The 10236-nt window shown below is 42.8% G+C and overlaps 1 protein-coding gene across 1 annotated transcript in view; it reads left to right on the top strand.

Annotated features, from left to right (window-relative positions):
• Positions 1 to 8985, top strand: part of LOC308078617 (DNA repair protein XRCC4-like) — a 47368-nt gene extending 38383 nt beyond the window's left edge. Inside the window, exon 8 of the mRNA XM_080419860.1 lies at positions 7880 to 8985. Coding sequence (XP_080275986.1) covers positions 7880 to 8021 — 142 coding nt within the window. The 3' untranslated portion in view covers positions 8022 to 8985. The remainder of the gene's footprint in view (positions 1 to 7879) is intronic.
• Positions 8986 to 10236: the final 1251 nt, after the last annotated feature.

Here is a 10236-nt window from a genome sequence, read left to right on the forward strand (position 1 = left end):
ATGTCCCCCGACATCAATTTGACAAGAACACCCGAAACAAAGAGATAGAGTAATTACAAGAAGAACAACAAAAACAATAGCCTGCAGCGTGTCATGATGAGATGTGTTGTGAGCTTGAAGAGCAGCTATATTCGCTGCGTTGGAAATGAAATGATTAATTTATAACGTATTTTTGCCCTGGTAAGTTTGGGTCCCGGGAAGACACCAAATGTATGGGTCTGGAGCTGGAAAAGGTTTGGGATTCACATCGGTGGATCTGTTAACTGGGGTGATTTCATCCAGGTGTTGTTTTTATCGATTCAACTCACTTGGCTGTTTATTGAAATATTGTTATTTCTGTCTTGGCAGCAGTGGCTAATTCTGTGTTCAAGTCCCAGAAAGCCCCCAGTCAGCTATCAGTCTCAAAGAAACAATTATGCAACGTTTTTTTCATGCTTGTTTTTTAGTTCTTTCACTCGCACCAAAGTGTGTTTCGTCCCTGTGTGTATATCTATTTAACAAACTCACACACTCAGAGATCTCTGACTGCCATTTGCTCCAAATCCAATTCCCCCACAATACTAGCCTCCTTGTGCCCATATAACTCTCATTTGCCAATGTCTTGTTTTAGATGTGGGGCTACTTAGAAAACAGTCTCAAGGCATGTCTCAATCTGACATTGTTTTTGGATCAAACCTCCTCTAGTCCCCTTTTTTTCCAAGAGAGAGAATGAATATCCTTTGCCCGGCGTGGTCAGAGTGCCAGTGATTGTACCACACACAGATGGCCCAAAGTGGTGCCATACATCCCCAGCTGCTTTGAGCGGTTGGCAGGGATGGCCATTACCCAGACTAGTGCCAGCTACAATAACAAGCAGCACATCAGCATTTGTGGCTGGATGTTGTTGGATCGCTCTAGAGCAGGGGTTCTCAAACTTTTTCGTGCCAAGGACCCTCAAATCGATATATACATGTGGCCGCACACCCCCACCTGAAAACATGTTGTGCCAGGGACCCCCAGAAGCAAAGATTTGATAAAAATGGTCGCCTTTTAAAAAAAAATTAAAATAATGATTTGCAGACATTTTCAAGATTTTTCAAAAATAGCAGATCTACAAGTTCGCAGTGCTTTGAACTTGTAGATCTGCTATTTATTAAAGGGGCACGGTGGCGCAGTCGGTAGCGCTGTCGCCTCACAGCTAGAAGGTCCTGGGTTCGATTCCCGCCGGGGACGCTGTGGGCACTGGGGGCGTGTCTTCTCCTCCGCGTCATCAGCGCCCATACCCTAGGTGGGGTTGGCGAAAGGGCCTACTCTGTGTGGAGTTTGCATGTTCTCCCCGTGTCTCCTAGGGTAGTTAATACCCTCACAAAAACATGTAGTAATCCTGGTCACTATACCGCCTCCCCCATGACAGCCGGGGCGCCTGATGGAGGGGAAGGGAACTGGTTGGAATAACGTGTTCCTTCCACGCGCTACGTCCAACCAGGGAAACTCCCCCCTGTCAGGTGACAAGAAGGTCAGTTGGCTCTCATGCCTGAAGGAAGCATGAGCTCGGCCCTGGCCTCCCTACTGTGGGGTGACAGGTGTAATACTGGTGTAGGGCTGGTGTAGTGCCCAGGATCACTTAGGAAATTGGCACCGGGTGAAAAAAATGGGTTACAAAAATCGCGGGATAAAAATTTAAAAGTAAAAAAAAAAGATCTGCTATTTATTGAATAGCCAAAGTATAAAATATGGATAAAATGGTTAAAATTATTGTGACGCTTTATTAACTAATTTTGCTGGGGACCCCCTGGTATCCCCCCAAGGACCCCACTTTGAGAACCAATGCTCTAGAGCAGGGGTCTTCAAGGTTTTTTCAGGCCAAGGACCTCTTAGCTGAGAGAGAGATGAAGCAGGGACCCTTTTATAAAATTGTGTTGCAGATTAAACTTTTTCATAGATTTCATAGATAGCTTCATAGACTTGTTTGACAACACTGTCATCAGTGTTGTGTAAATTGTTGGATTCATGTTAATGTGTATTTTCAGACATTTAACCACAACATTCCTATCACACAAAGATTTGGCGGCCCTCCTGTAACTCTGAGGGTCCCGGACCCCTGTTGAAGACCCCTGCTCTAGAGCAGTGATTCTTAAACATCATGTCAAGGATCTCCTCATTGATATGTATTTGCCCCCCCCCCCCCCCATTTGAAAATATTTCGCGCCAGGGAAATACTTAAGAGAAGATTTGTCAGCCTTTTTTTCTCCAGAAAACAACACATCTACAAGCTCACAGCGCATCACATCGCAACGCCTGAGCTTGTAGATCAGCTAGCCAAAAACAATACAAAGGGTTTTAAACTGTTCCTCATTTTGCTGGGGACCCCCTGGAATCCCCTCAAGGACCCCTGGATGGTCTCCAGAGCCCACTTTGAGAGCCACTGGTCGGAGTGGCACGATTCATACCTGGCTGGCTCTCCCTGGTCTGGCATGATGTGGAGCTGAATCTCCCTCAGGGCCATCAATTCGGGTTCCAGGGGATGGCATGTTGCCCCTCGCACCTGGCATGGCGTGTATGGATGCAGCCAGCTTTTTGAGGGAGACATTGGGACCGGGAACGCATCTGTGTCATTTTAAGATGTCTTTGGCTATTCAAAAATAGATACAGATATACAAGCTCATAACGCAGCAACGAGTGCAAATCTTTGAGATATATATATATATATGCTTTAAAGCAAAAAAATATTAACTCCGATCTGTGCGTCTGGGGGGTCCCTGGAATAACATCATTTTTGAGATGGGGGTCACTCAGCTAGATACGTATTTGGCCTCGAACCCCCATCTCAAAATGTTTTGTTCCAGGGACCCCCAGAAGCAAAGATTTAAGTTACAAATGTTCGCTTTAAAATATATATATATTCAAATATTTGCATACATTTTCACGATTTTTCTAAAATATCAGATCTGCAAGCTCATAGCTAGTATATCTGCTGTTTTTGAATAGCCAAAGAAATCTAAAATGACACAGATGCGTTCCCGGATTGAATGGGTTAATTTGAGCCTTTTTTGAGAAGTGATTTATGAATGTGAAAGCCCCAGATGTAATCACACTGTCAAGATTGGTTGAAAAATAAACCCCTGTTGTTTGGAAGTATAAACTAGCACAGTGGTTGTGGGGGGGGGGGGGGGGGGGGCTCATCAGTGGCAGACAAAGTACTCGACCTCAGTCAACTACAAGTGAAAGTTGCTGGAGTACTTGCTTTAAAAAAAACTACTCAAGCATCCAAAAATACATTTTCCTTGTAATATCAATGCATTCTTGCTTTAATGGCATTTTGTCATATCGTTGTCGGGCAGAAACCTCTTATGTCCATCTATTCATCGTTTTTTTTTTTTTTTTTTTCTAAATTAACGCCCTACTCGATCATATTACTTGCAAGCGTCACACAAAACTATCAAAAGTGGCAGATCCACAAGCTCGAAACACGGCGCGAAGCGACACGTTTTAAACCTGTAGATCTGCTACTTTTGTTATTTTAGAATTTTGAATCCTGAAAAGTAACAGTTTTGGGCATATGAGGTTTTACACCTGACAGAGACTGACTATATATATATACAGTGGTGGAAAAAGTACTCAAATTCTTTACTTAAGTAAAAGTACCAATACTGCAATATAAAAATACTCTGTTAAAAATAAAAGTCCAGAATTCAAATGTACTTAAAGTACCAAAAGTAAAAGTACTAAATATTTGAAAATAGCAGATCTACAAGCTCAAAACGCGTCGCGATGCGACGAGTTTTGAGCTTGTAGATCGACTATTTTCAAATAGCCTCTGTATAAAATAGGGTTAAAGTGGTTAATGTATGTTTCATTATATCATAATTTATATCTGAAAAGTAACTAGTAACTAAAGTTTTCAAATAAATGTAGTGGAGTAAAAGTACAATATTTGCCTCTGAAATGTAGTGGAGAGGTAAAAGTATTGGAAATTGGAAATACTCAAGTAAAGTACAAATACCTCAGAATTGTACTTAAGTACAGTACTTAAGTAAATGTACTTAGTTACTTTACACCAAAAAGAAAAGGGGAAAAAGTAACAATAATAAAAAAAATAACAGACATCGCGTCGTGACAACCTCTTGTTGTTTGAAACCCATAAACTAACACATGATGGTGGGGGGGGGAAGCCTGTGCCTGTGGTATGTCACCAGACTACCTCCTCTGTGTGTGGGGGCTCATATGACCCATGTCTAGGAGCTTAACCCCACCTCTTGGGGGTCACTCCTCACAATGCTCACCTCACGTCCCCTCTCTCTCCCGTGTGTATGTGTGTGTGTGTGTGTGTGTGTGTGTGTGTGTTTGAGAGAGAGAGTCTGGTGGTCTCCTATATAGCAGTGTGTTTCAACACAACCCCATCCCCACCATCGCTGCACACATCTCTTGTTTCCTCTTAACTGCTTCCAGGAGGGGGGTGGGTTGGGGTGGTGCATGCAGTGTTTGTCATACAGTTGGTAATGATTTAAACTAAAGAAAGCCCAGGGCCCTAACCTACCCCCCACCCCCCCATCCTCTCTTATTCTCACACTGCTCCCACTACCCTATCGTCTTTCTTCTCCTGCATGTTTTGCTTTCAGTGCGTGGCCACGTCAGAAAGGTCGGCGAGAGAGAGGTGCTTTCACACCGGACGCCATAAAAATAACATTTTGAATTTGGTGGCGGCCTGAAGCATGATGGTAAAACAGACAGATAATGATCTCCCTCTCTCTCTCCCTCTCTCTGTTCCTAGTCCAGGGGAAGACCCGTAAACCAGTGGTTCTCAAACCTTTTCTTGTCTACAAGGACCTTGAAATGATATGTATTTGGCTGCAGGACCCCCCATCATCTCAAACATGTTTTGTGCCAGGGGGACTTCCAGAAGATTTGAGTTATGAAATGTTTGCTTTAAAAAATAGATAGAAAAAAGATTTGCACACATTTTTCAAAACATAGCAGATCTACAAGCTCATAGTGTGGCACGAAGTGACGTGCTATGAGCTTGTAGAACGTATAACATAATGGTTAAAGTGGTTAAAATGATTAGTGAAACTCATTTTGCTTGGGGACCCCCAGCAAAACCTGAAAGTCTCTGCAAATGTTTTGTTTTTATTTCTTCTACGAACGGTTTGCAGGAAAAGTAAAAAAATATCATAATGTTTACATGCGACCTATACATAAGGGTCCTATATTAAAAAAATTTCTAGTCCATTCACATGTGTTGCATCATATAGCACCTTAGCAAATCCACACACATCAACAATAAACTACTTGTCTTGAGCTTGTAGATCTTCTATTTTTTGAAAAATCATGAACATTTGTGCAAATCTTTGAATATATATGTTTTTAAAGCAAACATTTTTCAACTCAAATCTTTGCTTCTTGGGGGGTCCCTGGAACAAAGCATTTTGAGATGGGGGTCCGCGGCCAAATACATATCTATTTTCTAAATCCTAACATTATGTTGCTCTATGGGTGGTGCTCCAACTTTTTCCATGTCAAGGACCCCCAAAATTATATGTATTTGGCCGCAGACCCCCATCTCAAAAATATTTTGTTCCAGGGACCCCCCAGAAGCAAATATTGGAGTTAAAAATGTTCACCTTAAAAATATATATATTTAAAGATTTGCACAATTGTCAAGATTTAAAAAAAAATTGTATCTACAAGCTCATAGCACAGCACAGGGCTTATTTTATCTGCTATTTTTGAATAGCCAAAGAAATCTTAAAATGACACAGATGCTTGCTTGTCTCAGTGCGAGAGAGAGATAATTATCTGTCTCCAGTTAGCACACGCTGTGGTCACTTGTTTTACACTTATCATGCTCTTTTGTGACATATGCTATGCAGATCTATGTTGGTTGCTTGGTCACTAGATTTATTATTTTGCTGCACCACAAATGTTCAGAAAGAATGTTATTTAGATAGCATGTTGTTTGGACAGACGCTAAGGATTGATGTTCACCTGGCCTCCTAGAGATTCTTTTGAGACACTACACTGTTTATTTGCACTCTACTAATGGGACCATTGACCCTTTTGTTTGTTTACCAGGGTTCACGCTTAACCCTGCTTACTCTGATTTCGCACTTTGTTATTTGCTCTGAATAAATGAAGAGCGTCTGCTTAAACGCCTAAATTGTACTTGTAAACTGCTCAACAAACACACTGGTGATGATGGCTGATGTTGCCACGACCACATCCACAGAATGGCAGTTTGAGTAGAGCGACACGATTCCCGCAGTTCAAGCGAACATTCCACAAGCTCACAACAACGCGTCGCAAGATCAGCAATTTTCGCCGAACAGATTTGGTACTGTATAGAGGGGGGAACAGGAGGGTTCCCAAGTATAGACCCCTGGGGGACCCCACTCAACAAAGTATTAAGGTTTTAACTGATTAAATGTGTTGCATTTTACAGGTCAGTATATTATGCTTGACTTTGACTTCATTTTGACCCCTTTATTGATAATAAACATAATCGTCTCTGTCGGGTGGAAACCCCACATGTCCAACACGGTTACTTTTCAGGATAACATTTTTAAAAACAGCAAAATTAGCAGATCTACAAGCTCAAAACGGGTCGCTTGGCGCTGCGTTTTGAGCTTGCAGATCTGCTACTTTTGATACTTTTGTGTGATGCTGTAGTGTGATCAAGTGGGGCGCTGATTTAAAAAAAAACACAAACGGTTAAAATATGGAGAGGTTTCTACCCGACAACAATTATATGTAAAATACATACACTGTCTCACCATGATCAAAACTCAAAAGGATAAAACACAAAAAAAAGAAGCCAGCAGCTTATTTCCATTGCGGAAATAATGCCACAATTCATATGTATGTGCAAATGATGTCTTGTGATGTGTTAGCATTAGCAAAGTCCACGCACCCAATGGTGCAAAAAGTGTCCTTGTGCATGTCAATCCAAGCACCCATAGGTGCAAGGAAATGACTTTTGCCACTGTTGGATTCCATTCATCATCCTGTTTGTTTATTTTCTCTCTTGTCCATAAATAATCCATCTTTACCTCAATGTCCTCACTTCACTTCACTTTTATCCCATGTTCTTCACTCTCTTCTTTTAACCTTTTGAAACTGTGTGTTTCTAATTCCAGAACATACATTAATTAGGTCGGGACCGTTACAATAGATGAGGTATAACATGTCTGCCGCTCCGACATCGTTTTTTTATTTGAGCTGTGAATATGTGAACACGCTGTATAATCATAAACACTTGATGAAGACCATGTCATGTTAGCCCAACTAAAATTGCACAATCCGCAACACACACACACACACACACACACACACACACACTATAAAGCATGCCCATGTGGTTCCAGTCTTGGGCCCTGTGAGCCACATGATATACTTCCTGTCTCAAAAGAAAAGCTGGGCTGTAAACGTGCCTCATTAGTCCGCTGACCTGTTTTCCCTTACACCCCTCACCCCCCGCCCCTCTCTCTCTTTTCTCTCTCATGTCTCCGCAACTCACTCTCTCACACACACTGTCTGTCTCTAACTCTATCTGTCTCTCTCCAATTCTCTCTCATGTCTCCGCAACTCACTCTCACACACTGTCTGTCTCTAACTCTGTCTCTCTCTCCAATTCTCTCTAACTCTATCTCTCACTCTCTCCAACTCCCTCTAACTCTCTCCACCCCCCTCTCTCTCCTTCTCTGTCCCTCCGTCCCTCCCTCCTGCTCTCTCTCCTTTCTCTCTCTCTTTCTCCCCCCTTTCTCCCTCTGTCTCTCTCTCTCTCACTCCCTCTCTCTCTTTCTCTCTCTCACTGGGTAATGTTGTCAGTATGTTTGTGTTAATCAGACTCAGGATTTAACTGAACAGTGTTGTGTCTCTCTCTCTCTCTCTCTCTCTCTCTCAGGAGAGAGAGAGAGAGACAGGACAGGAGGAGCTCCCCCCAGGTTGTCAGCAGCGCAGCAGCAGCCAATCAGCAGCCAGCCCCCCAGAAGCATCCTCTGCCAGCAACAGTCCCCTGTGCAGAGGACCTGTTTGATGAATTCTGACACACCGCTCTTCTTCCTTCAATCCTCTATCGTCACCCTTCTTATGCTCATGTACTGTATACTCTGTGTCGCATACCGAAAATAGCAGATTTACAAGCTCACAACGTGTCTCGCTGCGACGCATTGCGAGCTTGTAAGTTGGTTATTTCCGGTGCACGCCGTAAATCATCCGCTACCCTTCTTAACTTGAGTTTCATTTCACTGTTCGCCCAATCTGGGAAGTGGGAACCCAATTGGTAAAATAAAGGGGGAAAAAATATTTTAGGTTTCCTTTATTTTTGCCTCTGGGGCCACCAGCTGCTTTTTTGTGTAGGAACAGGAAGTCGCTTTGACTCCTCCCCTTTCTTTGTCCACTTCCTCCTGGGTGCTTCTGTGTTTACTCCTACTAACAACAACACTACATGTTTAGGGCAGTGGTGCTGACAGATTCGGCTGTTAGCAGAATCTGTCTTGAGAGATTGCTGTATACTCAGTCACACACCGGTATCACGCACCAAAAATTGCCGATTTACAAGCTCACAACGTGTCACAGTGCAACATGCACAAATCATCCGTTACCCTTCTTAACTTGAGTTTCGTTTCACTGTTCGCCAATCCCCTCCAGAGAGCAATCAGTCATACTGTAGGACATTTGTGGACAGTTAAAGTGTCATCATTATTTTGTTATGACTTGGGTTCAGTGCGAGAGTTGACTTACAGAGTAGCTATGGATCATGAGTTTTAGTAGATTTAATTTAGATAGATAATTTATAATTTTATAAAATACACAAAAAAATACATTTGAAATATAAGACACTAAGTAATGATTATCTTTCGTATTCATGTTTTAAATGTAGTTCCAGTGTATTTTATAGTGATGTCATTTGAATGTGTGGGGGTTACTGATAAAAGATATCCAATATTTTAGAGGGTTTACAGGCACCATGGTGCCAGCTATCATGTACTATGTTGTCATGAAAATAAAAGAGGGCTTGTACTTGTGTCTTTTGCTTTTATGTCAATTTACCATAGGCATTTGGCAGATGCTCTCATATCCAGACAGGGTGACTTATAAGTGTGGGATCAGTACATTACATGAACCCTGTTCAACAAACGACTGGGTAAATAGTCACACAATTGCGTGCATAGAGAAAGCAGTGCTTCAAAGATACTGCACCACGGTAAACATGAGACCTAGCATCTGTCTAAACAGCACGCTATCTGCATAACATTCTCAACAACTGTAATCAGGCGAGACAAATCTAAATAACAAAAACATGTGAACAAGACAAAGTGCTGCATTTCTAAGCCCCGCTTGTTCAGCAGCCTTGTGAATTTACTGACTTGCTGGATAGTCACACACACAGCCTACACACACGTGTGTGTGTGTGTGTGTAGGCTGTGTGTGTGTTTGAAGAGGGAGAGACCAGCTAAGAAAGACAATATACAGTATACTGCAATATTGTGTGTGTGTGTGTGTGTGTGTGTGTGTGTGTGTGAGAGAGAGAAAGAGAGGCACTCTCCCGCAGAGAGAGATATAATGAGTGTATGCCCAGAGAGAGAGAGATAATGAAATGCCCATAGAGAGAGAGGGACATGGAGAGAGAGATACAGGGAGAGGGAGAGAGAGCTCTAGAGAGAGAGGGGGGAGAGAGCTAGAGAGAGAGAGGGAGGGGGAGAGAGAGAGAGAGAGCAGGTCCCTCCTCTTCCTAATGACGGATTGCAGTGGGTGTGATGGATTTGAACTTGCAGCCGGGGCTGCAGAACAGAGTGAAGAGGAGAGAGTTGTGAGCAGGAGGGGAATCTGAGAGAAGGGAACAGAACCAACAACCTTCTGACTGGACCTGACAGACACCTCTATAACACATCTCTATAGGACTCTGTGGACTTCATTTATTCTGGACTTATAAGATCTGCAAGGTATTGTTGAGAATGACATCATTGATTTCTCCCTCTAGTCTACTATAATGACTGTTTATGACAAAAGCTCTCTCTCTCTCTCTGTGCGTGTCTCTCTCTCTCTCTGTGTCTGTCTGTCTCTCTCTCTCTGTCAATTTCTCTCTGTCTCTGCCTCTCTCTGTCTGTGTGTCTCTCTCTCTCTCTCTCTCTCTCTCTGTCTGTCTGTATCTCTCTCTGTCAATTTCTCTCTGTCTCTCTGCCTCTCTCTCTGCCTGTGTGTGTCTCTCTCTCTCACTCTCTGTCTGTCTGTCTGTCTCTCTCCCTCTCTCTCTCTCTC

This window comes from Gymnoscopelus braueri (genome assembly GCF_963280865.1).
Source record: "Gymnoscopelus braueri genome assembly, chromosome: 22".
Lineage (NCBI taxonomy): Eukaryota > Metazoa > Chordata > Actinopteri > Myctophiformes > Myctophidae > Gymnoscopelus > Gymnoscopelus braueri.